This window comes from Scatophagus argus, chromosome 8, assembly GCF_020382885.2.
Source record: "Scatophagus argus isolate fScaArg1 chromosome 8, fScaArg1.pri, whole genome shotgun sequence".
In the NCBI taxonomy this organism is placed as follows: domain Eukaryota; kingdom Metazoa; phylum Chordata; class Actinopteri; family Scatophagidae; genus Scatophagus; species Scatophagus argus.
Window position 1 is genome coordinate 10,536,929 of NC_058500.1, and position 27,672 is coordinate 10,564,600.

Here is a 27,672-nt window from a genome sequence, read left to right on the forward strand (position 1 = left end):
GGTGCTCATTTAGTCGATGAAGAATAAGAACACAGAGCGGCTCATGGTCAAATGTGATAATGGCACAATATGGCAGAAAATAACCCTAATAAGCCCAGGGTGACGTCTTCAAACTGCTTGCGGAAAACAAAGAAAAACAGCAAATTCTCACAGTTGAGAAGCTGGAAGGTAACAAACACTGGCATTTTGGCTTGAGAAATTACTTAAGTTACTTATCAAAATGGCTGCTGATGAATTTCTCTCTAATCACCTCAGCAGTGCAACAGTTAAGTCAAGCTGCTCTCAGACTGCTTTGAACACATCTAAGCCTGAAACTTCAGCCCTCCTTTCCTGTCACGTAGCATCTTTCATCTAATTACACCTTTTCTTTCTGTTGCAATTACAGTGAACATCAAACTGAAAATAAATGCATATGACTGAATGAAAGTAATAAGTATTTTATTTACTTTTCAGGCTTGAATATGTTTCATATGAAAGGCAAAATTAAAATGAATACTTTTCCTCTCCATCATTTAGGCACATTACAGAAAGGCGGTTGTAAATGGGACAATCGGAAACTAAACAACAGACAATATTGGAGGAATTTTTAAAAGAAAAAACAGAAAACACTTAAAGGCCCTGCACACCCACATAACTGTTTTAAGGTATTCTGCTTGATGTAGACCACTTTACAGCTTGGTGGGAGTTGCCCCGCCATAAGATGTACAACAAACTGAAGAGTAGAGTCAGGGACATGGCAGTCAGTCAGTCAAACATGGTCTACAGACGCTCACACGGTGCTGAGAAGAGGTCCCACCACTGAAAACAAGCGACAACCAATGTGTGGGTGTACCATGGGCTGTGCAGGTGATTTAAGCCAAGCAAGGGAGGTGAGTGATGTGACTTAAGTGTGATTTGTATACAGAGGCACATAGACATTAGCAGACAGGTCAGTAAACAAAACAAAAAAAAAACAAAACAGTAATATCAGGGAGCTTTGGGATTAATATTAGGGTGCAAACACAACAAGATGCTGAAAACTTTTTAGTTGAGACCTCAAGTATACACTCCTGTCCCTGCTTTTACCTTAAATCATACCATATGGCTTTAGGTGTGTCTCAGCGGTCAAACGCTGAGTGAGAATACTGAGTTTACATCATATAGTCATCACATACGATCAGAAGAAAACACTGTTTCTGATACAAACCTGGAAAGATAACACCACTTGTTATATATGAGCTCCATACAGGCTCTCTGGAGGCCCTGACCACAGAACTCTGCTACTGCAGCCCCAAGCACCTTCCCCCCACCACCCCCCACAGGCACCTTTGTCACCCATCAGCCACAGACACACAACAGGCATGAAACTCAGCCCCGACAACGCTCTCACACCACAAACGCAGGAAATGAGCTCTCCGAGCACATTCAAGAGCGTCAACATTTACCTCAAGAGTAGTCTTAACCACTGAGTCAAGTTAAACATTAATGAGTGGAAGTCAGAATCAAAGTCTAAATTCAGGAATGATGAGGAATCGTGACGGTGCAACATTTGACATTCACTTCAGCCAGTTGGTTGCACAAAGTCCGCAATTTTTGCACATTTCATCACAAATAAATTAACGGGGAGTGGAAATTTAAGCGTATATCACAGCAGCGTAACCGAAAACCCTCACTGGTTTCTGAGCAGTCGCTCGGCGCTGAAACAAAACTCGCTGGAATACTGCAGCAGCTCCAACACAAAAGGTCCTGTATGTATTCGCGGAGCAGCAGAGAGAGTACATGGCATGTTTTCTTTATGCTTCACACTGACAACACAAACATTCTCACTTGGTCACTTTTGGTCAGCAGTACTGAATATCTTTTCCTCTTGCAAAAAAAAAATGCAGATACATTAAATGGAGGCTGCAGTAAACACCTCTGCTTAAGAAAGCCTCTTTGAGGAGACATCTCAAAAAAAATGAGAACTTTTATTTTTGCTTTAGTCATAGAGTTGTTATGGGAGTAATTGGGCTCAGCTAATTAAAACATAGAATAAAAGGGGCTTAAATTCAAAACCTGAAATGTCAGTAAAAAAAAAAACCAAATTTCTGAAATATTTTGCCATCAATCACGGCAACACGGGGCTCTAATGTTAAAGAAACCTTCACAATGTTTCCTGTAAATGAAATATTTGCAATGTCCTCAAAGCACTTTGTTAGCAGAGTCATCAGTATCCTCACGCTGGCCATCGCCATGCAGCCCTATGAACTATCACTCACAACTGCGCAGCCATTAAAGCGGCTCAAATTTGTTGGCAGTGAAAATCAACAATCGTGTACACAATTATTAATCACACTCAGACTACAACATCCTTTGGGTAAACATGCATCCCTGGTCCTGCTTAGTCACACAGTGTGGTGTTAGATTCCCTACAGACATGATCACTGAGGAGTGAGACGATGGAGGGAGACAGAAGTTTAAATGTGTCAGACTGGCTTGTAAAGGCGCCTGCAATGCAGGAAAATGGAATGATGTGCAGTTTTTAGGAATGTGAGTTAAAAAGAAAAAAAAATAAACGCCTGCATGTGTGTGCGTATGCGTGTGTTTGTCTATGCAGACGTAACATATAAAAAGGTGCCTGCTCTCTCACTGCTTCCAACACAAACAGGTTATGACTTCTTCCTGATGCCTTTTAAAAAAAAAAAAAAAAAAGAGAGAGAGAGAGAGAAGAGAAATATTCCTCCAGGTTTAGGGCGTGAGTTAGACTGAAGGCGCAAAACTTCCTCCACAAAGCAGAGAAGAGAGAGAGAGAGACATTAAAACAGCTGTAGAGAGCCCTCGTGTTTTACACATATACATTAAAAACATGAAAAGTCACATTATGAATGTTTAAAGGTTTAAATAAATCATAACAATTAAAAACATGGAGACAGGAGCTCTTTGAGAGCAGGTCAGCTGCTGCTGTTCTCTGGCCAACAGCACAGCAGGAATAAATACATATATTCATATTTGCCAAATAGAGAAGAGCAAAGAAACTTAACTGGAAAACAGTTTCAAACTGATACCTTTTATAACTCTTTCTTTCCCTCGCCTTAGCCTCCAGACTAAGCAACTGTTGTGCACACCTAAAACACAAGAGAGGACAACAGCAGACCACCAGCCCAGAGCTGGAACTTTTTCAGCCTTGTTTTTGTTCTCCTGTGAACATCCGGTTCTTCTTCCTGTCCACAGCGGTCAGCTTCCTCTCAGTGTCCCCCCCCACCACCACCACCACCACCACCACCCCTCTCCTCTTACGTCCGAGTCCCTCCTCGTCAGGCGAGTGGTGAGGAGGCTGGGTGGGTAGGAAGAAGGGTGGAAGGAGGGGGGTGGTTGGAGAATGAAGGGAGGGGAGGGAGAGCTGCCTGAAATGTAGGCCAAAGCGGTGGTGGGCGTTTCCATGGAAACTGTTCACAGCAGTCAGTGACATCATCAGTACGGGGAGAGGCGACTGGGTAAGAAGCGGGAGGGCTTGGGGGGGGTTGCAACAGAAATGCATCCTGATTGGCTTGGACTTAGACACGGTTCTCTCCACCCACCCTGGTCCTCCGCAACATCCTGAGGTAAAGACAAAGACGGAGGGATGTTTGGAATCTCTGGCAGCAAAACTCACAGGTGTGAAAAAAACCACCACACCACACCTTTACCTTCTGTTCTGTGGATCCATGTGCTCCAGCAATGACTCCTGGGACACCCTGATGTCATCTAGAGGCGCCTGATAGCGGGACTCGAAGGAGCCCTCCCTCCCCCTGTAGGCCATGGCCTGGGCCGGCGACTGGGGCAGGGGAGACATGTTGGATGCAGTTGCAGTCACTGAGCTCAGATCCCCCAAACGTTCCCGTCCTGTTTGGGCAGACGTTGACACCGGCGAGGTCCCGACTGCGAGGAACGGGCTCAGAACCTCTCCGTTTTCATTCTGAGAGCACAAGGAGACAAGAGATGATTCATGCACCAAAGTGGCCATCCCGGAGCCCTCTACTGTTCCAAGTGTTCACGGTTTTATAGTCAAATTTAAGCTTCGCCTACAGATTTAACATGTAGGCTCATTTTAAAGCCAGTACTTTTTTAGGAAATATGCTTATTCCCTTTCTTGTCGAGACTTAGATGAGAAGATCGAGGCCAGGCTCGTGTCCGCATGGTAAATATAAAGCTAGTGCAGGCAGTTGGTTACCTCAGCTTAGCATTAAGAATGTAAACAAGGGGAAACAGGAGCCTGAGTAACTTCTTGGAGTCTTGTCGTCACTACAGAAGGTTGCAGTGCCTGGTCAAGAAATTAGAAAGGCTGAGATAAGTAAAGTCGCTCACCCAGCCTCTGATGATGTCCATATGCACTAACAGTGAAGCCAACTCCAGATCCTCATTGTAGCTGTTCTTCAGAGGAACAGACCGGTAACCTGGAGAGACAAAAGGCTTTTGTTACAGCACCGATTTTCAGTCATTTCAGAGGTCACGCTGTTGATGTGTGTACCTGTTTTTAGGCTGTGAATGGGGAATGTGGCCTGAGCCAGAAAGTTTTGGTCATTGAACATGTCGATCTCATAAACCACAAAGCGCAGGAAGGCAAAGGCAGAGTTGCACACTGTGAACTGGAATGGCTTTCGGGGCCAGGTGGGGTTCAGACCGTTATCAGCTGGAGAGGAGGGGGAAAAAAACAAAGAGAGATGAGATGAGAAAGATGAGAAAAAGTCAGTGTCATCATCAGTGTCTCCTAAGAAAAATTATTGTGCCTTGGCTCATTCTGCTGGAAGAACTCGAGTACAGTAGAGAAGGCCATGAATAAATAAATAAACAACAGAGGAAAACTCATTATTTTGAATTTATGTTGTACTAACGCTAAGCATTTGACTGTAAACGGGCCATAAAATCATTCCTGTGTCAAATGGTAAGAGAATCCCAACATGAATGATGCTGAGAAAGCCTCAATGCCTGCTAAACAAACCACTTATTACTGCTTACTGCGAGATCGATGTTGTACTGGGGGTACAACAAAACTAAGAACCTGGACAGCAGAAGAAATGCTGCCAGTGTCAATCTTTGAAGTAAATTCACAAAAAATACATGGAGGGATTTGTACAACAACACAATTTTAGAAGAGGAAAAGTGCAAATACAACACCAAAGTATTGTGTTTGGCAAAGCAAACTCTGAATAGCAATAATTCTTGTTTGGCATAAAACCTGAGCCAGAACTATGTCCAATGTTTTCTCTTTGCATTCCCACACATGACTTTCGTTGTTTGTACAACTTCCTGTTTTTCGTGGACCAAACAGGAAATTGTACGAGGGTACTGCATCCAAGTAAACAGTAACGGCACATTCCTTCGGTTCTGGCAGAGTATCGTCTTACTGGAAGACACACCCATTGTTAAAATTAGAGCAGCACTCACCCTCTGAATCAGTTTTTTGCTTGGCACTGTCGTATTCCGCGCCGCACACCTCGATCTCGATAAGAGGGCAAACTATGCCACGTCCGTGCTTGGGCAAGTGCCGGGCGCCCAAAACCTTCAGGAGAGAGCAAGAGGGATGCAGGTTACTGGTTTAAGATCTTTGCACTGCACTTCGCAGACGTTATCAAAGGGGTGTTCATTTCTTGTTTTACTTCAATCTGGTGGATAATCATGCTCCATTGTTTGGAGATACTGTTAATATAATTTGGGTACGATTTTGTATGATTTTGCCCTGGTGTCAGTTAGCTGTTAGCTAGCTTTTTTTTTTTTTTTTTTGGGGGGGGGGGGGTGTTTAGTGTATTTTTGTTTACAATTTGGTAAAATGGAAATGATAAAAAAATAAATAAATAAATAAACAAAGTTACCATCAGCAGCTCATGTTTGTGGTTTATCCATGAATCTAGAGACAACTACAACTGGATTGATTCGGTACTGACAATAACAACAACTAAATACGTGAAGTTCTGGATGTTTTTTTTGAAATACACAGCATAGATAAGGATATAATTGGGAAGTGTAAATCTCACCGAATCTCAAAATATGCATGTTTTGCGTGTGTGTGTGTGTGTGTTCAGATTGGCAGCAAAGAGTCACAACTTGCAGGAATCGGGAGCTAAAAGTTAAAGTACTTCAATTGGTCTGTGGCACAGAAGCTGACCATGTTGATCAACGGGAAAAAGCAGCTTGTCAAACGGCAATAATAACGTTACGTTGTTTTTAGAACACGGCCATGCACCTGTCTCTTTCACCTCACGCAGGATCTTTCCCTCGTGTCTCTCCTTTCAGTGACCCGCTTCAACTCTGGGGGAGGCATGCAAACCTCTCCCCTATGGCAGCACAAACGCACACACACACACAGTGCGAGCCTCACTTTACTGTACCTCTATCACTAGGGTGACTTGTTCGACACCTCGTAACGTGTGTCTATCAAAGGGATCAAAGCTGTCGTCCCTCATGATGGGCGGCTGAAGGACATAGCCGCTCCTTCCGTTCAGCATGAACAGAGCCTGGTTCATCTGCATGGGCTTGTCTACATGTGGGCAGGGAAGAGGAAGGTAAGTAAACAGTAATCTTCTATGTTGTTTTATCTGTTCCGACAAGAAGATAGACAGATACCTGCCGTCTGGAAGTTCAGTGCTACCAGCTGGGACCCACAGAGCCACATGGGCAGAGGGTCGTAGTTCGAAGAGTCCAGTCTCTGGCCTCTTGGGTAGATTCTGGACAGCTGTAGTCGATTGTACTGCAAGAACTTCTTCCCTTTGATCTTGTTGACGTACTTCTCTGCCTTGGTTTCAGGGAAGGACGACATGTCCCGAAAACAGGCCCGCTCCGTGCCAATTTCTGAAGGCAGAAGACAACACAGACCTGATCAACCTGCGCCGACATTTCACATGTACTGATTTGTATTATGTCGTAGGTATGCAAGCAGTTTAATCTTTCTCAATAAATGCACAATCCTTACTGTCTTCATCAAATGGCACGGGTCTACAGTAGATGACCAGGTCAGATAATTCCAGTGCAATCTTCTTCCTCCTCTCCATCATCTTCCCCTCCTCCAGCTGGGCACAGGGACATTAAGTTATTAAGTGAGTTAATAGAGCTGCCCCAGCAGTAACACAAATCACTTCTCACTTTGTATTACCACAACATTTTAATGATGCTACTGCTACCTTGGAGCTTTTCCCTCCCTTCAACAATTACCGCTTCCAGGTGTGAATGTACGTAAATTTGTCAAGTCTGCAGAACAGCATTCCTGACAAAACTCTATACGTCCTCACCTCTCAGTCAGTGTTTCTTAATACAGGTTATGGGTATTATAGGGCAAACACAAGGCATGACTGGCCCTTTGAACCCACAACGTGGTATGGCATGAGTCCTGGCCTGAATTTGCCGTCAGCCGTGAGATATATGTATTTACCTTGGCCTCTGAGGTCACGGTGACCTCACGGATCTTCATCATCCATTCCTTGAGTTCTTCTTGGCTGTTGGCAGCAACGTCCAGCAATGGGCCTGTCCGCATGGAACCGTTTGGCACCAGGGAGAAAACGTGAGGCCTGCTGCCTTTCCCTTCAGGACGCACAACTGAAAAGAAAATAAAGAGAACGGTTGGGAAAAAAGGGCAGAAAAAAAAAATTCTACATACATTCTAATAATGGTAGATACGGAAAGACACTGTTTGTCTCGGCTTCACTCACGACTGGGTATGAACACTTTGAATTAGTTTAAATTATAAACAACAGATTTATCTGGAAACCCATAGACACTTTATCTGAGTTTAAACCTCTTAGCTGGCTGTAATCTGATTGGACATGCTTTCTTTCAAAGAGTCAGAACTTTGAGCACACCGCTGAAGTGAAATACCTAAGTGAGGTACAACGAAAGCAGCAGTCCTGCCTCAAGGTTCAGCATCATTATTTTCTGTGCAGAAAAACAATGGCTTCAAATGGTGCGGTTCTGCCAGTGGTCATGTGAAGAAAGCCATGGAGCAAAGTGTTCAAGAATACATTAGAGCTTTCCCATGCCACCACTAGATGGAGCCTAAGAGCCACCTACAGGCAGGGACTCGGCTATTGGCAGTGTTTAGCAGGGGCCACAACAGTGCATGACAGCATGTGCCAGCACTAATGGGCGTGTATTGACTGGAGGATGTCAATAAAATACCAGATAGAGAGCTGTGAGAAAAGCAAGACTAACTACAAAACCAAAAAGGAGTGAAATAATAAACAGAAGAGGCTGACAATACAAATGAAAGTAAAGTAAAGAAAGTGATGACCATGTCCTTTTGCAATTAAAAACAGAGGGCAGAGATCATGTTTTCACTTTTTTTAAATTTAATTTTATTATTTTTCTTTACAAGCGTTCTCTTTTGCAATATTTAAATTTAAATTTAAATTTTTTGTTTACCTATTTTTTGGTAGCAGGGACATAAAGAATTTCACTGCACATTGTACCGTGTATGATTGTGTGTGTGACAAATAAACCTATCTTGTATCTTGTATCTTATGTGCATGCACATGACAGCTAGAAAAGGAGGTTGTCCTGTGGCAAGGTGACTGCCTGCTCTGCAGCCTGCAGTACAGCGTCAAACAGGAAATGGAGGGGCCACTCACCAATTTGACAGGAAGACACGTCCACACTTCCTCTCAGCAGATCTCCCAGTGGGCTGTTTTCTGTCATCTCCTGCTCGACAGAGAAGAAGAGAATTAGGAAGGGGAGTTGAAGCCCATTCTGAAGCCGTCACACACATTAAGCATGTATCTCTGTCACGATGAACCCAAGCTTCCTGTTCAGGGTGCAGGTGCACCAATTTTACTTTAAAGACACAAATGTTTTGTTTTGTTGAAGCCCTCTCAGTTTTTGGATTTGATCCTCACAGTTCTGTCAGGCTCCGCCGCTGACGGACTGATCTCCTCCACATAGTTAGCAGGAAACCACAGCTGCTTCTTCCCTCCACAGTCACCCTTCCACCTGTTGGGGGGGGGGGGGGGGAAGAGAGGGAGGTGCGATTTTGTAAATATAACACTGTGGCATTAAAGTGATACCCATATTGAATCAATATTATTAAAACATAGTACCACCCTGTCATAAACCTTCACTCTCAACCTGCACTAATAGGATGTGTCTAAATGCATATTGAAAAGTTGCTTCCTGATTTAATGTTATGCATGGGGTCACTCACCATCCTCCTTCCTGTTTGTCCACATTAGAGATAATGGCGTTTTTAGTGAAGGAGAGCTCATCATCTCTTTGGGCTTTATACTCATACATGGCTCTCACTGTGCACTGAAAAGGACATGACACAAGGTTTACAACACATTCATGATCGTTCACGTTGCAGGTCTGAAGGTGCAAAATTGACCCACATGTGAACACACTCACTTTAAATGTTGGCATTTGGTTGGCCTCCACGTAAAAGCCAGGATTCCTTCCCTCGTACAGTGACCCGTAGTCTGGCTCCTATTGGACGACAGGTGTGTTAACCAGAGACTGCACGGGATTTTACCACAGAATTCATACTACACATTTTCACATGTCTTTCGCGCATTTTTTCAGATTAGATACAATCTAAACCAGACAACAGTTTATTAACCTGTAGGTAGTCTGTCATTCACTGTTTAGCGGTACTCACAGCAGTGCCTATCTTCTCCAGTGTGTCCTCATTGATGGGATAGCGCAGTTTCATTTTGCGGTACAGCGGGTGCTTCTCATAATAGCTGATGAGATCTACTAGGCTGTCAAACTCCGAGGTGCCCAGCACCACCGTCTGACCCTCCTGCTGTACACGACAGTGCTTTATCTTTCCCTCAGCCCTGTGAAGAACCCACATACGTGATAACAATGACTTTGCATTCATTTGAATATCAGATATGCTATATAATAAATAAAATAACCTTGAATATAATAATCATATAAAATAGAAAGAAGGAAAGTTACCTGAATGAAATGGCAAACGAGTTGGGTTCCGCTCTCTTCCTCACAAGGAAAGCCCCGTCACGAGGAACCCTCATCAGCATGTTCTCTGCATGGCTCCTGGAGAGGTTGGCATGGTACCACCTGGGACACACGACAAAAACATGAACCACAAACAACTGCAGGGATACAACTTTGCCACTTCACATCTCATCTTCCTTCTAGATGAGGGAATCAGCTTTCGATCAGCAATGGAAACTTTTGGGGAGACCTGGGGAACAGAATATAATCTCCGGTTTACTGAAAAAGACTGCGTGCCTACACACTAACAAAATGTACCTCACTGATGGCGGTTAGTGCTTCACAATTTTAAATTCTTTCCAATCTGTGTGAACGCAGTTTGAGACTCACTCTTTGCTCTCATGAGCATTGGTTTGAGGCACAGGCTCAGTCAGCTTCATCTCAAACTCATTGCAGCGCAGCGCCACCTGCTGGTAGTGGGTGATCAGGGCAAAGAGCGTGTCAAACACCAAGTTGTCAGTCAGGTAGAACTTGGGGCTGCCTGCCTCCTGACGAGAGTGGATACGACAGTGCTGCACCCGCCCTGAACGCCTGGTGCAGAGATGAATGAGACAACAAAAAAAAACATTTAGTTCATGCTTTAGTTCATGCTTCATGGTCATTATGACTACCAAGTGCAAGCAGGTCCCTCTTGTTAACCCTAACATACCACCCCCCGAGTGTCTGAGCATTGTTTCCACACACTGTGCATAAATCCCACAGCCACAGATTGCTGATGATGAATGATGACAGTTCAGACAGTGACAACAACCCCATCTGATCAATGACGGAGTGATTGACATTGACTGAGCTGCCAGCGTGTCACTGTTATTTGCACGAGTTAGTCCTACAGAACATACGGCATGAGTAGACATGGAAAGAATTTCATGGCACCAAAGAATTTCTAATGAAAACATACAGCATATAGTTGGCAACAATTCAACAAATGCAATGGTCATGATAAATAAATGTTACTGTTTAGCCAATTAGAAAAAGATAATATTGATTAAATGCTGACTGTAAATTTCTAAACAGCATTTCATGTCGATTTCTATTATTACCACAAATCTGCACACAATTATACACAATTCATCAATGCAAAACAAAAGCTCAAGTCTGCATAAAATGCAAAGAAAGTAATGCAGATTCTCTGAAGGCAAAAATCAAGTTCACTATACCAAAACGACAGCGTGTAGTCTCCCACAAAGGTCTCACTCTCTCGGACCAGGAAGGAGCCATCAGGAGCTCCTGTCTCCAGGCAGTACTCAGACAGTAACCTCTCAGCTATCTGCCGTCCGTCCCGCCCTGCGCCCAGTTTCCCATGGAACCATTTCTCAGTCACGTGCTGGTCCATACCGTTGGACACCTGGAGGATGAGAAAACAGATGGAGATGCTGGTCCAATCTACGGTACTTCACGAGCATTTGTTCACATTCGGCTTTAAATCGTTTCCTCTGTGCTCCCCAAGCTGATCTTAGTACAGGTCTTTAAATATTAGACAAGAAAATTGTCCAGAAAGTGGGAGCTCAAGTTTAAAATCCAGACTAGTGATTCTTATCTATTTGTGTATCAGCAGCAGATTAGGCCTACTAACCTCTCTGTGCTCCTCCTCATCATCATTGCCCTGGTTATTGGAGGTCTCTTCTGAGTAGTAGATTTTACTGCTGGTCAGGACAAAGAAATGAGGGTACCACTCCTGTGTGAGAGAGACAAGTGGCAAGATGACATGTCTTTGTTTTATTGTAGCTAAGATCCAAACACGTGAGAATAGTGTCAACAGGCAAAACAGGCTTAGTACAGAAGCTACTTCAGTGCATTATATCTCAACCATTAGTGTGCATCCAGAATCCAATTACACATGATAAACATACTTACATGGTTAATGGGGTCTTCGAGGTACAGGATGCCATTTTTGATGGAGTTACTGATATCGTTCTCTGAGTAGGGAGTGGAGGTGGATACTTCCTCATAGGCACTGCCTTCTGCAAGCTTCTTATGCTGTGGGAGATGAAGGGAAAGGAGGACAGAAAAATCAGGAACATGGTATACAAAGGATCCATTCATTTTTTGTGTAGCAAAAATTGTTGAAAAAAAACAAAAAAAAACCCAAAAAGATCAAATGACCCCTGGTGGCTCCTGACCTTGATGAGAATCTTTCTCTTGAGCTGGTTGGGTGAGGGCAGCCCATCTGCCACAATGTCCACTGCCTTGGTCAGCAGCATGTCTCCAAACAGCTTTTTAAAGTGAGAGGCCATATTCCTCTGCTGCACAATGCTACAGTGGTCCTCGATGGACAAGATGATTGGATAACTGCAGGAGGAACCCATGTAAGAACTGAGAAGGTGCAACTTCACAGAAATTCTGTCTTTATCTGTGCTTAGTTGAGATTTTCTTGTTATTTATCCACACACTACAAGGATATCGTTGCCAACTGTGCTCATTGTTTGCTTTGACATTTGAGTTTCTTTATCTGTGTCATCTTAAAAGGATTCAAGATATCATCGCATCCCTACTCACAGCTGTAAATAGAGACAGAAAGGTTAGCACTCATAGAAACTCACTCGGATGTAACGAAGGCATGCTCTCTGATGGTGGTCAAGACATCATAAAACTTGATTTTTGTTGTGAGGGTGTGTCCGTGGTAGATGACTGGCATTCCATCTGGACCATCCCAGCAGTCCACTGAAAGTAAACACATGCAGATATGCACGCAATGTCATTTTAACTACTATGCCTCATACAAGAGAGTGACTATACATGACACTGTTGAAGACCTGTAAACATGAAAGCACACAAGTTCCCTTCACATTTGTTTACTATTGTGTGAGGCAAACTTTTAAGTCAGTTCTATTCATAGAAACCTGCTAGACAAGGCTTTGGTGTAAAGGCCACACAATATACAGCGCTGTTGTGTAACAGCAAGTGTGCGGTTAAGGGTGTGGCTGTCAGATAAGTAGTAAGAACCGTAAGAAATCTGATTTAATTACGTGGTTAAACGTCAAGTGGTGGTGATTTAGTGCACGTGAGGCAAAGTGTAGTGTGTGTATATGAGTGTGTGTGTGTGTGTGTGTGTTTACCCACATTCAATACAGCGGCACCCCATCCTCAGACAGCGAGCGTATGCCTCCAGGGAGGACTCACTGGAAAACTGGTCTCCAGTCAGGTAGCTAAAAATAAGCATGTAACGTCAAAGTCTTTCAAGAAGGATTCATAGGACAGAGACTGCAACACACGCACATACTTTCCACGGTGGTAGCACAAACACACTGACGCTGCTGTATCAAAAGGACTTTCTGTCTTTTGTTGACTGGGGTAAACACTTCTTACTCACTCAGTTGGTCAATTCAAATCTAATCAAAGCAACATGGGAAGTTTTCATTCCGCTGCTCCAGTGAGTATTGTTTCACATCTAGTACAGAAGGTTATCATCTCAGCTGCCTTTCACACACTTTTCAATTGCAGGAAAAATACATTTTCCTGCAAAATATACGCCTGGATCTCATTCAGGAACCCGATTGTTAAATAATGCAGTTTTATCTGATAATTGAAGTCAGTTCAAAAGCCCTCTTTATTTAGAAGTTTTCAAGAAAGGATGCCAGCTTTAAGTGTTCCCAAGGCCTAATTACAACAGGCTGAATGTGACAGAAATGCGGCTACGGGCTCCATCCTTACGTGTTGTGCGAAGAGGAGATCCAGTAGTGGGACAGCGGGTTGTTCATATTGTCAGGACACACCTGATCCAGAGAGGAATCCCAGATGGTGTTTTCTTTGGAGAACAGGTATGTCAGGAACTACAAGAGAGAGATGAAAGCAGTGAGAATAATGCTGTCAAATGAATTGACTTTGCCAAATTTGCAGACTTAACTGATGCGTCTCTGAGTGAGTAGGCCTGACTACACACTTTCTCAAATCTGCAAAAGCCTAAACCAAATGTTTTGGAAAGTCCACTTGAAGCACCACCAATCAGAACAATGATATATAATCTTGCCTATGTGTCTGTGATCATCACCTAATCCAACGGAATAATTTTGTGACACACAAGTGATGATTAGTCTTAGTTTTACGTACTGTTTGCTGAAAACCTAATAGGCAAAAATAAACTAAGATGACAGATTTCAATGCAAGAATCCAGTTGAAACATAAAGAGGCATTGCAGCACAGCTTGCAAACACTTCTACTGGCACACAAGCACCACCTGACAAGTTAAGAAAACCATGGATAAGCTGTGGACAACAAATGGGTATGCACAAAAGTAGTACAGAGTAATATTTATATTTCTAATATTTGGCACATGCAGAATATGTACTGGCTTAATGACTAGGATTTGTTTGTTATAATCTGCAGAGTTAGACAGGGAAAGGTTCACATTAAATAAAAAAAAAATTTTTTGACTGCTTATCTCAATCAAAGGTTTGATGTTAAGATACTAGAAAGAGTGTTCATCTAAAGGGAAAGTTTATTTGTGCGTATCAACTACTATCCATCTGTCATACTATGTAAATCAGCAAACTTCGCACAAGTAAAATGTGCATAAAGTAAATGTCTAATTGGAACATCTTTAGGAACCATTCAGAAAAACACAGAGATCGGTCAACTGTTTACATTCATATCTATAAAAAAAACTAGTGAGGTTTGAACTCCAGTCTCACAGAGTGCAATTCTATCACTATTGGATTTAACTTATGTCAACGTGAAATGACTGGATTGCTGTCCTATCAGGGCACAAAAAATAGTGAATCCAGAGCAAGTCCAGCAGCACTGTTAGATACCCTGCACTCTCGTATTTAATAGACTTTTCACTGTGTGTCAACAATAACAATAACAATTTGTCTTCTCAGTTTTTCTTCTTTAGGCGTTACACTCCATACCATACTCGCATGACCAATATAACACACAATATAACCGCAGGCACAGAAAGACATTACAATGTCTGGCAGGCTGGCTTCCTCTTGTCTTCTGTCAATCATAGCTTTATGGTGACCACAAAAAGCATCCCTCGCTTTCTGCAGAACTCTCATGGGCACCACAGTCAATAACTTTTTCTATCTGTGTGGGAGGAGGTGCTTTAGGCTTGATGGCTATCCATGTTAATTTCTGAGCATCTCCCACACAGACCAACAGCACAGAGGGGCCAACGGAAAACATAACTCACAAAAATAAGGTTACACTTTTTCCACTAGTGAGCAAAAACAAGAGCAATGAAGAGAATCAAGCAAACAGGGCGAAAAAAAAGTGGGAGAGGTGGTGAGAATGTGTGTACCTCGTCTTGGTGGAAATAAGGCTGCTCCACTTCTCTCAGGGGGTCTTTCAGGTAGCTGAACATAAACTCTTGAACCATGTTGCTGTCTGTGGCCCACATTTCCTGGATTCACATAAAAACACAGACGCATTGGGGTGTGTAAACAAAACAAAATCTTCAGTGAACTGGATGCCCAACGGCCTGGAGATATTACCTTTTGAGACTCCAGGAGGAAGCTCTTGAAGTCGTCAAGGGAGATCCTCAGTTCTGGTCTGTCAATGAACCTGACAGAGAAAGTAACGGTTCACTTCAGTAAAGACACATCTGTGACACTGCAGACAGATTCACTGTGCGTGCATGTGTGTGTGTTAGTTTAGTTAGTGTTAGTTTTGACATACCTCTGTAGAAATTGGATCTCCACCTGAAAAACAGGGGGGAAAAAAACATTTGAGTTAATTAATGTCCTTTTAATGTGTAAAGCACTAGTCATGTAGATGGACACACACACATCCTGTAGGGGGCTGGGTGGTTAGTCGCAGAGGGGCACTGAGGTCATCCATTTAATCTGACCCCACCCAGCCTGCCTGCCTCCTCATCTGTGCATGTGTGTGTGTGTATGTGTGTGTGTGTCCGTCCTAATGGCCTCCACCAGAGGGGTTTGGTGGGTTTTAAACTGGTCCATATTGATCTCACAGCCATTTGAGAAGAGACAGATGGAGGGGCGGGGGTGGGGTGGGTGCCTTGGCAGGGCATCAGATGGGGTGCTGGGGGATGAAAGCTTTGGGACAGAACTATCTGTGCATACATAAAATGACTCCACTCACGTTTTTCTGAGCATCGAACATGAGGCTGCGGTAGAGCTGAGCGAACTGACTGAAGGACACGTCTCCATTCCTCAACTCTGAGTCCTGTCGAAAAGGCAGAGAAACGAGAGGCAAAGCAATAGGACCGTTAACAACAAATCATAAACCTTTAGTCTCTGACAGCTTCATCGTGCAAGGGAAGCAGGCAGAGAGGTGGGGGGTGGGGGTGCGTCTGTGATAAGTAAAAGGAGGTTACCGGAAGTTTCTCTCGGAGGAACCTCATGTTGGGCACCCTGTAGTTGACCTGACTCAGCATGCTCTTCAAATCCTTACAGGATATCCTTAAAACATACACACAGGGTGCAGAGAAATCAAACACAAACATGTATATGCACGTACAGCAAAAGCAAAGACTTAGTAGATACTTGTGTGGGTGCAAACATATCATTTTGAAACTAACAGATATACTGAAACTGCACACCCATCATGCTCGGCTGAGTCTTTCTGGCTTCACTTTTACCACACAGCCTGGAATTTTGGCCATCAAGGACAATAACTCTACGGCATAACAAAAGGCTCACACTTTCGTCAGGGATGTAACAGACAAACATCTTTGTACATCTCCTCCATCCTCTGCAGTCTGTTTCCTGCTGCAGGAAGAGGTGCTGGTGTGTGGCTGAGAGGTTAGTTCCTTCGCTACACCTAAACAGAGCTCTCTCACTGGCACTTTCCAGCCTGATGCAGCTAGCCTGCCTGCTCTCCAAGTTACACTGGGTAAAGGACACACAAGTGCTGCGCCAAGCAATTGAGTTACATCTAATTACACCCATTTCCTGTCAGGCTTATCTGATTAACTCTGGCATTTATGTCTTTTAACTGAGCGGACTTACCTGTCTTCTCTGTTGCGATCAACGGCGTAGAACTGCTTACGTAACCACCTGAGAAAGAAAAGAGATATTTAGTGCATTTAATGCATAACAGGGCATAGAGCAGATGAACACAGCTGATTATCACGTGCCGTCTGTCTGCAGCACTTTTCTAACATCTTCAGCTTTGGATGTGATGAGTAGCTACGTTTTGTAATGTTCGTACCTCTCAATTTGCAGGGGTGTCGGAGACTTCAGAGTGTCGGCCACAAGCCAGTTTAATCCCTTCACCCACATGGTCATCTCCTCATCAGAGGTGGCTGTGGAAAAAAACAAATATTTTGACAAATATTCCCAGATTTCCTTCTCTTGTTATTCCAGTTAAAGGGTTATTTATGGTTTTGGATATACTGTAATGTAGAATACTGTGACTGCCAATTATTTTCATCTGGCAAGTTCATTAACTGTTCAGATAAAGGAATGTTAGACAGTAGTGGAAAAAGTGGCCATGGTATTGTCTTCAATCAGCTTGTCTAAAACCTAGAGACAATCAATTCAGTTGTTGTAAATGACAGAGACAAACAGCATTTTTGCGATGACCAAAACACAGCTCTAGAGATGCTGGCTTTTGAGGCAAAGTTATGATTTGTGCTTTATGGCAATACAAATAAAACTGACATGACATGCATACTGGCATTGAAGCTCCTTCATCAACATTTGAACATTTAAGCAACGTCAGCTTTTTTGTCATGCTGAAACACTAAATGACAACAAAAGATGGTTTGGAACAAAACCTTTCACTCAGGTAAACTGATGGACGGTTACAGTTTGTATAATCCAAAGCTGTGTCTGTAATTATTATGTTATCCTACATCTTGAACAGGCTGATTTTTCTATCACCTGTAACTCTCCATCTTCTTTCTGTCCTCACTGAGACTGGTTTTAATAAATGAACTGGTTTTAATGTAAGTCACAGGTTTAACTCTTCCCACTGGCCATAAAAATGTGTGAAAATCCAGTTAATACGCTGCAGACACACAGACAGATATGAGCCTTGTCTGGGTAAATTAATGTTAACTTGTAAAACAAGATGCTAAAGAGCAATGAGAATGCTGTGCTTTTTAGTATAATTAGAAGCCATTAATAATACCATCAAGCACATCAAGTTTATTATTTATTATGAAAGTAGATTAAAAGTAAGCAGAAAAAAGGGCAAGCATTTACACTGTCATTAGAATTAAAGTACAATCGGCTGGTAATTAACCCAATTGACAATAAAGAAACACAATATTAAATCTTTAATCAAGCATGCATGTACATATTAGCAGTACGAATTAAACTAAAACTCCCTGCCCTCTCCTAGGAAAATATTACACCAAACTCAGTTAAGAAATATGACATAGTAAAAGTTCATTATGTGTAAAACACATAACTCAACTCCAGAAACACAAGCTAAAGGGTTTCATAAGCCATCAGTCTTCAGTTCTGCATCAGTATTATCCTTAATATAAACTGTTTATCTGTATAACAATGTGGAATATGTCAGCTCAACTCTCTAAACTCTCTAACTGCCTCAGTTTGGTGGCTGTGCTACTGTAGTGAAACATAACTGTGAGAATGAGTGGCAAAAGATTTCAAAATATAAAACTTCTCACTAAAATAAGTGCAGATTATTGGATCAGATACAAGGGTAACTAAACACTGTTAATTCAGCATTTGGTACATGCATGTGATGGTATTAGAGGTGCTTTTAGATGTTATTAAAGTATCTGTGTGGTTTGTTTCCTGTTTGGTGCTGAAGAGAGCGCAGCTACATCACCTTAACATTAAATATATCTGATGTTATCATTACATCAAAGTGACAGGCAGTTTGGACTGAGTTGATAACCACCATGAGGGCCTTTCAGACACAAAACCATTTGAGCTGTGCTCTCCAGCGAGGTCAGCACTGTCCCAGTGCCACATGCTGCTTTGCGGGGTGCAGCAAAAATCTGCTGTAGTGCAACGAGAGCAGCACACGTCAAAATAATGCGTTTTAGAGCGCAGTGTTGCCATTGTCAGCTTGTGTGTAAAAATCAAAAATATAACATAATTTATTTGTTGATTATATTTGCTAATATTAAACAAAGTCTGCAAAGTAAATAGAAACTAAATATGACAGTAATTGAGTAAATGTACTTAGTTACTTCCCATCACTGCTATCTAATTTAGCTGTGTTCCTGTGCTTAGACGTCATCACTGACAAGATTAGAATGAGAATGAATAAATAAAACCTAATGTCACTGTTATTGTATATAGTATACAGTATTTTTTTATTTTTTATCTTCATCTTATTGTATATAGTATCTTTTATGTTTCTGACTGCTAGGTGTTTGTTTTGTACTTCAGGGCAAAGTCTAACCGGAGTCAAATCCCTTGTTTGTAGACACAAACTTGGCCAATAAAGCTGATTCTGATGTCTTGCCTCCTTGCCATGCATTCATTTTTTTTTAAATCGGCAAATTAAATCTGAAAGTGAAATAGGGCTTGAAAACCAACTAGGCAGATATTCAGAAGGAAGTGGTAGCGTATCACTGGTTGTAAGACACTAGGTGAGGACAGGAAACAATCAGTCAAACGAGGGGATGCAAAGCACACGTTTGTGACCCCCCCCCAGGTCTCTGAAGCTCCACCACTTGCGCTCTGCAGCTCAAGAGTCAGTGTGTGAAGATATGTAAGCCTGTGTGGGTGCCCGTGTTTACCTGCCAGGCTGAGTGACTTAAGGCGAAACTCTGTGCCGTACAGGATGACAAAGCAGTGAGCCTGGTCCAGCCGTGCTGCCGAGTCCTCCACATAGCGCTCAAAGTCCCGGGACTTCTGTCCAGGACGGATCTCCTTGATCTCTCGAATGTCAACTGGGGAGAAAGACGAAAATACAACAGTTAGCAAAACAAAGAACCGTCATTTCCTTGCAGATACAAAGCTGACCTCAGTGGAAGTGGATGATACGGCTGAAATTAAAATTAAACTATTCACGTGTATTCACCATGTAAATTAATAATACAAAATTATGTTCAACACAGAAAACAATGAGACAAAACTGCTCGTATATGTAGAACCAAACCTCCTGTAAGTCATTTGTTAACTTTTAGTCACAATTTGCATGGATTTGGATGAATTGTATGAGAAAATATCATATAATGACCACATCCTAAAGAAACCACTCGAAGTTGGCCTTCATAAATAATTCTGAATTAACATCAACCTTGTCAAAAGTGTTTTATAATCTAATTCATTCATAATGCAGTTTCATGAGTCTGATTTTTTTTTTTTTTTGAAGAACAGGCTTCCGGCATAGACCAAAACACAGCAGACCACATGAAACAGTGAAGTCGAGGCCATGACTTAAAGAGGTCCACTTCAAAGAAGGCATGCTGTACACACTATTGTTAGATATGGATTTCCAATAACTAAGATGGTGAAGTTACAGACCCCAAATTAACCTCTGTTTGCATTTCACCACTGACATCAACTAAAACCACCAATTAGTAATCTGAAAATGAAAGATCCTGACTCGGTTGCACAAGCCAGTTAGTGATGGGACTGGTCAGGTCTATCGAAGAGATGTTTCAAATACACCAAAGACATACTGTGTGTGAGCAACTGTGTGACTTCCAAGAAGCTTGTAATAATTTACAACACAAAGGGTATCAGGCAGAGAATATAAAAGTCAGCCCTCCCAACAGAACTCAAATCTAGCCTGTACACAGTAACATACTGTATATCTTCTTGTTTTCCTACACTGGACTACTTTAAAAAAGGCCATGCGTGGGCTTTTAACACAAGATCACTTATAAATGATAAAACTGAAAAAAGCCCAGGTTGAGAATTTGTCTTGTCTCCATTAATAGGCAGTCTTTTTATGAGTGTGTAGGCAGTAAAGTAGCTCAACAGGTTCCTATCAGCGTTGTATTAGTAGCAGTTAAGGACCAACAGCAGGGACTCTCCAGTTAAACACACACTCACACACACTTATTTCAGCTCCTGCTCCTCTTCCTGCCCCCGAACCACACATCCTGTGCTTTTTGTCGCCTACACACCACATCTGTGCATGCAAAAAGGTGAGCTTTTCTCAAGAATGTATAAAAGAAAATACAGAATTTCACCAAGCTGAGCTCTCTAATCATACATCACATCTCAGATTACTTTTCCCGCCAGACGGGCCAGCAGACTTCCGCTGAGAGCAAGGCAGCTTTGACAGGCTGATCTGTTAGACAACACGTCATTTGAGTCAAAATATTTGGAGCCTGCCTCAGACAGATGCAGGAAATGAAGAGATAGCCAGAGGTGTAACCTTACCAAAGGAGATGAGAGGAGGTATCCTGCAACACACTTCCTCCAAGCCTTCGTCCTGCTTTCCACACTGTTTCTACCCCTCCTCAGCAGGGCTTCATTCCACTTGGATTTTTTTTTTGTTTTGTTTCCAAGTTGACTAGAGTTTCCAAATGTCTAAACACAAGCAGCTACACAAGAACTTTGCCTAAAATAAAGTCTACAGTCAAGTACTTATCCCAGCTGTTCCATCTGTTGCCAACAATTTTGATATTCAAATGAAGTTGAATATTTGCCGGTTCCTGTTTCTGAAATGTGAGCTTCTGTGTTTTACTGTCGATTCCATAAAAATTGAATATCTTTTGGCTTTTAGACCGTTTGAAGATGTCAGTGGTGACCTGACGAGGATTGTTCACCATTCTCTCGCGTTTTATAGACTAATCTATTGACAGTACAGCTAATGAAAAGGTTAATCAAAACAAAAACATTATCACAAAACAAAAAATTATTAGCTGCAGTTCTCTTGCAGTGTAAATTATTTGACTGACAGAAGATGAATTTGTTAACTATTTTGATAATTAATTGTTTATTCAGACAGATTCATCAATAATGAAGCTAAATCTTAGCTTCAGCCATTATTACATGTTTGACCTCAGAATGAATAAAAAGCTGTACTGCTTATTTTCAATATAAGACTCTGGCAGCTGAAACACCTCACGTTGCCATCAAATGTTTGAGAGACTGTACAGTCCGGAGCTGGAGAATATTTCTGTGTACGCTCACACGTCAGCTGATCCATATCAGCTTTTTTGACACTGTGTTGGATAAAGTTAGACACAGGACTTTCCCCTCCGACAAAAAAGCGTCATGCAGCTACATGGATTCTGTTCCCCTTTCCAGCATGTTGTAAATGGAGCAAGTCGATGGCAGGACTTCCAGGTACAACCTTGATTTCTACAACAGCCTTTTCATACAGACATAAACAATCTAAAACCAGTTTCAGACTTTGTGCAACCTTCTTGCTGCCTGCAACATAGCGATCCATTTCTTTGTTGATAAAATTGTCACAAATGAACTGGGCTCACAGCCAAGTGTGTAACTGCAAAAAAAAAAAAAAAAAAAAAAGTCCGTAAGCTAGAAATGACATCAGACGTTTGAGGTGAGAAAGGATGTGTGTGTTTGTCCTTTTGAGGAAGGCATGGAAAAAGCAGGTCAGACACAAGTCAGCCTGCACAAACGTGCGCAGGTAATTCCATCCACATTTACATATGCAGACGGCAAAAACTACCTAGTGGTTGCTTCATTACGTGCAAAGAAGTTTCCAGGATACAGCAGATAACATTTAACTGCTGGTCAATGCAAGCTCATCCAGTATCACAAGTGACAACTTCTTTTAAAAAGTGGTTGTGACGCTCACATTCGCTGTAATTAGGGTTGCAACTAACACTTACTTTTACTATATATTTATCTGCAGACTCTTGTCTCAGTTAAAGTTGAGTTTAAAAGTCACATTTAACAGCATAAAAAGTCAATCCCAGTTTCCAACAATTCAAGGTGACATCTTCAAATGTCTTGTTTTGTCTCCTGAGCAGCGAACAGCCCAATGATATTCAGTTTACAGCCACATAAAACAGAGAGAAGCAGAAAATACTCACAACTAAGAAGCTATAATTAAGGAAATTTTGTTTGTTTTTCTTTTCTTTCAGGTCCAATTCAAACAACAACTATAAATCATCACAACTATGAGGTATTAGACGGGATAAGAATGTATTTGTACATTTTGTAGCATGTCATCATTAATCAGAGCAGTGTGAAAAATCTGGAGGCTTGTCTGTCAAAGTTAATTTGGTGTTAGGTGTCATAGTTGTGTCCTAACTAACTGCTCCTGCAGGGAGAGTTCAATGTGAGCTGCGACAGACGGCTCGGTGCATCAACAGGAACCACATTCAGGCTCATGATGTGTGAATCATTACTTATCTAGGACACGTGTATCTGTTAGATCCATTAACATGTTCGATACGGTACATATGTTTGTCATATAACTTCACTGAAGAACTGTGCACACTTTCGCACATTTTCATACATGATGGCAGATTTCACGGTAGGAGGACAGAGAAGGAGGAGAAAAAGCAGAACTAAAACTATAGGTAATGATATATGGTATAAATCAAGTACATTAAAAAGAAAAAAAAACACAAACTTGATATGAATGCCTTTTTTTTATGAATTTCTCAGTGAGAAATCAGTGCTCTCAAGTGGACAAAGTACATGATGGAGACACCATTTCTAAAATACCTCAAATCAATTAGGTTCATAAAGGAATTCTGAACCTAATTTGGCATCTTGTACAGCAGTTTCCTGTTCTTTCTCAGCTGATATGTATCTGCAATCAGCTAATATTGGCCAATACATCAACCTGGCCACTTAACCAGTCAAATTCTACTGGGCAAAGGTACCTGATGACACATCATTAAAGAACTCCTGTGAGCACCAATATCGCCATAAAGCATCAGCAGCACTAAAACACCCAGAGACGACAGAGGGATAGCTACTTCAGGGGAAGATTTCTACTGGCTGTCAAATGTCTATCAGCTTAAGAAATATGTGGTCTTATTCAGTGCTAATCGGTGTTCCGCCATCTTTGTTGGAAATGAAAACCTGCATCCTTAAAGTGACCAGCTTCGGTGCTTTTAAGCAAAGCTTGTAAACATGAGAGGATCTGACACTGTGGTGGGCAGCAAGAACCAAGATGAGAGGTCTCCCCATTAGAGCACCAAGGTTAAAATGTAGCTTGATGTTGTAAAAACACACGTGGAAGCTCATTCATAAATCTAAAACTGGCTCATTCAGTCAAGTATTTGTCCGAATTGGCTTACTTTAACATCTGCGATCAGGATGATTAAACAGAAAAATGTGTCACAGTCAAACGTGATTCTGGTTCATACTTGTTTTGACATTTTTTTTTTCATGCATCATGATTTGTATGACACTACCTTTACTGAGTGTACTCTATGCAATGTTTCACTACACTCTTACTGATATCAAAACAAACTTTACACTCACATACAGCCTACTGTAGACTTTTTGACTTGAAAAGGCCGACTATGTGTGTGAGGTATTCAGTTCTTTACATTTATGACTTGACCTGCCTACACTTCTAAGCAATCTGTTACCGACATATCTTCTGCAAGACCACATCCTGCTTTGTCAAGTCAGACCTGCACCGTAGTGATCCGCAATTACTATCTGCTGCCGATTATATGGCGGGCAAGATAGGAACTTCGTGTACACAAAACAAGCATCTTGAGAGAAAATCTGTGAGACAAAATGTGCAAAAATACACTTTGTTCAAGGGACTAAAAGGTATGCTTCTCAGCATTTTATATTTAGCAACAAACCAGAGTGCTGCTGCCACAGTTAATGGACATTATTCTCTCTCCTATTGATAAGGGGTAAATACAGCGGGCCAAATTGTTCCCAAATGATCGCACACTTACAGTAAAAACCCTCATATTCTATTTCTGTACATTAATGAGCCGCCAAGGCCCATTTCACCTCTCCAGAAGTATCAAATGGCAGCTATGAGCTCATGTGTGAAACCCTTCATGGCAGGGAAGATGATACTATTGTGTCAAACTTACTGTCTTTTTTTTCTTTTTTCTTTTTTTTTTTGTGGGGGGGTGTGTGTGCATGCATGCGCTCTTTTTGCTGCATCCGGAGCAGAGTGCAGCTGTGTACAAGGTATCCTGCCACCCAAGAGACAGACAACTTAACGACTCACTAAAGGAGTGCGTGTCCTCAGTTAGACATGCTCTTTTGTTGAAGATTAACCTGAATGTCAGCTTCCTGGCATATTACAGAATATTCCTGTTGATGCAAAAATCCAGGAATTGTACTTGATTTTTCTGCATCCTGGATTTGTACCTGAGATGTGATTTAACTGCTGCTTCACAACAGCAGTTGACCTTTTCATAGACTCACACCTGCTCTAACAAAATTTATAACGCTATAAAATAAAACAAGTAAATGGACAATCAAGTCTCTGAACGACCAACAACAACACACACGAATGAACCAAATCATATAAATTATTTAAGCCCAAATTGTGATTTTCAAAATCTAATCAGAGATGAAACAAACCGTGTTTTTGATGATGATACTAACAGGAGCAACTGCAACTTTCTTTTTATCAATATTGTTATACAGCTTGCATGCCGACCTTTCCTTTCTGCACTGCTATTAAACAGTTTTATCTGTGTAGAATGAACAATGCTTTCAATTTTGCTCTCATTTCTACGTACGGTAATCAATCCTTGCGTTTCCATATTTCCCTGCATGGAAATATCCTATGAAAGCACAGACAGTCCTGTTAAATATCATCACATTTAGTCAACAAAACTGTGATTTCAGTTTCACCAAGCCCTACAAATTTTTAGCATCCAAAGGATTTTGGAAGTGACCTCGTCAATCCAGCTGTTCACAATACCATCATGTCATCATCTTATGCGTGTTTACCAACTCTCAGGAAGCTCACAACACTTTTCATGTTTCTGAATGTATGTAAACCAACCAGTTTTGGCAGGGATTTTCAAGTTCTTTACAACCAGTTCTCTGTTGGTGTGTATGTTTGTGTTTGCGTTTACTCACTCTCTCCTTCTATTTTATCTGTGCCCCGAGTCCAGATAATAGTCCTGGTCTCCAGCTTGACTTGAAATGTCCGTCTCTCTGGCCGTTGAGACTTCTTAGAATAAAACAGTGTCAGTACTGTGCCCAGCTCCAGGTCTCGATACAGATTGTTCATCTCCGTGTCGTTGTCCATCCACGGAACAGGTCCGTTGGAAAAGAAGCCCGAGGTCCCAGCCATGTTCACTTCCCCCGTTTGTTGTCCGTTTCCTCTCAGAACAATCTGCTCAGTCCAGGCCTAGACAGGGATACCTACAGGAGGAGAAGGGGAGGGGGGGGACCCATGAAACAACAAATCCCCAGAGACTTCTGGTGGTCGTATTGTACACACATTATAAGGTAACGAAGAACTGATGCTGTCAGGAGACACATTTTAAATGTAACTGTACCGTACATATGCAATACATGTTTATAGATATGCTGTCATATACGTATTGAAAGATGTGAAATACGAACTTGAGTAGTAAGTAAGTAGTAGAGCATTTTCTAAAAACTTGAAATATACCGTATAAAAATTAGATTTAACCAAAGTCCTTCCAACAAAAATGGTGAGGTCTTGAATGCTACCACGTTAAATTTAAAAAAAAAAACAAAAAGAAAAAACACTATAGATGGTAAAATGTGAAATTCGTATATCTTGTATACGGACATGCAAGCTTTGCATATTTTGTTTCAAATGGTTAGGGGATGATTTCATGTTTTGTGTATAACAGTACATAAGACGCACAATGTAGTAATAAAACGTCATGTACCTAATGTAGCTATGTTCCATCAGACGCATTTTAAAATAGGTCAAAATAATGTAAAATAGACAACGTAACATTTCTTAACATTTACGATGTTATTGATTTTTCTATGTGGGTATGGTTACTCCAAGTATTGAGTACCACTGAAATACTGTTAAGTACCAACAGGAATACAACTGCGATTTGTCATTAAAAGCGATGTAAATAAATGACAGCCGCAGAGAAAACGTGTCGATTAAGCTAATCACGCCGGATAACTTTCTCCTCAACATAATTTTACCCTTAATCTAGCAGCGGGGAGGTTTAATCTGATTTGGACTGGTTTTAAAAACTACCAACAGGCCTGTAACCTGCTGCAGTCAGTCCCAGAGGAAAATAAAAGTTCCCTTTGGATACAAGAGGCATCACATTATTGGGAGTACAACTGGTGGCGAATGGCAGCTGAGTGGGATAACAAGAAACGTCTGGCTATTTTCACAGAGTGGAAACGGGGCCGGTGCAAGCTAGCATTTCGCTGGGCCAAAAGGACAAATCATGGCTGGTTTCACCCCTGAAAAAAACAGGCCAGGTAGCCGTAGCCTTTCTGCCCTTATCTCCCCCTCTCTTTTTGCTTTAGTGCTGAGGGGGGGGGGGGACACAACTGGAAAACAACAAGTCACAGGGACTGCTGTGCTGTACCTACCGCCGCAATCTCGGCCCGACCGCACATCTCCAACGGCTGAGGCTGTTCCTCTTTCCTCTTCGCTCCCGTCGTTATTCTCCTCCTTTTCCCCCCACACCCTGGTTTTCCGTGATTAAATCATCACTAGGCCCTGAAAAGGCGCTACGGTCCCGACGACAACAGTCCACGTTTCCTCTTCTCCCCTCCGGCCGTCCATAGAGAGAGAGGCAGGCAGACAGCGAGAGCCGTGGTAAGACTACGCAAGTTTGTCTGCTCTCGGATCCAGCCACCACAGGCCCTTCCCCCCCCCAGCCGACCACAAGCACCATCAACTGGGCCGGAGTCAAAAACCAAGTTTCCGCTACAACGTTTCACAATAAAGGTCATGTCAAGAAAAGAACTTGTTGCACTGTTTTGGAGGAGTCTAGACAGAGTTGCGAAATGGTTTAAT

General features: G+C 42.0%; 1 protein-coding gene across 1 annotated transcript; it reads right to left on the reverse strand.

Moving 5' to 3' along the window:
- Positions 1–421: 421 nt before the first annotated feature.
- plcg1 (phospholipase C, gamma 1) lies at positions 422–27,548 on the reverse strand. Its single transcript, XM_046397939.1, has 33 exons — positions 27,243–27,548; positions 25,779–26,066; positions 19,562–19,714; positions 17,047–17,140; positions 16,845–16,892; positions 16,211–16,295; positions 15,976–16,059; positions 15,550–15,572; positions 15,366–15,435; positions 15,173–15,274; positions 13,585–13,703; positions 12,994–13,079; positions 12,474–12,594; positions 12,054–12,222; positions 11,788–11,910; positions 11,507–11,608; positions 11,091–11,278; positions 10,264–10,464; positions 9,877–9,996; positions 9,572–9,752; positions 9,322–9,399; positions 9,122–9,225; positions 8,817–8,910; positions 8,553–8,622; positions 7,361–7,524; positions 6,905–7,001; positions 6,559–6,783; positions 6,324–6,472; positions 5,383–5,497; positions 4,466–4,627; positions 4,303–4,391; positions 3,645–3,913; positions 422–3,555 (listed from the first exon to the last, which is right to left on the reverse strand). Exons 2-33 carry the CDS (start codon positions 25,993–25,995, stop codon positions 3,513–3,515), a joined length of 3,945 nt encoding a protein of 1,314 aa, XP_046253895.1. The 5' UTR covers positions 25,996–26,066; positions 27,243–27,548; the 3' UTR covers positions 422–3,512.
- Between the last annotated feature and the right edge of the window lie 124 nt (positions 27,549–27,672).

Coding starts and splice junctions, on each gene's coding strand:
- plcg1 (XM_046397939.1), bottom strand. CDS start 25,995: ATGGCTGGGACCTCGGGCTTCTTTTCCAACGGACCTGTTCCGTGGATG. Junction 4,628..5,382: donor GCAAAAAACTGATTCAGAGG/GTGAGTGCTGCT, acceptor CCTCCTCTCCAG/CTGATAACGGTCTGAACCCC. Junction 4,392..4,465: donor CATTCACAGCCTAAAAACAG/GTACACACATCA, acceptor TTGTCTCTCCAG/GTTACCGGTCTGTTCCTCTG.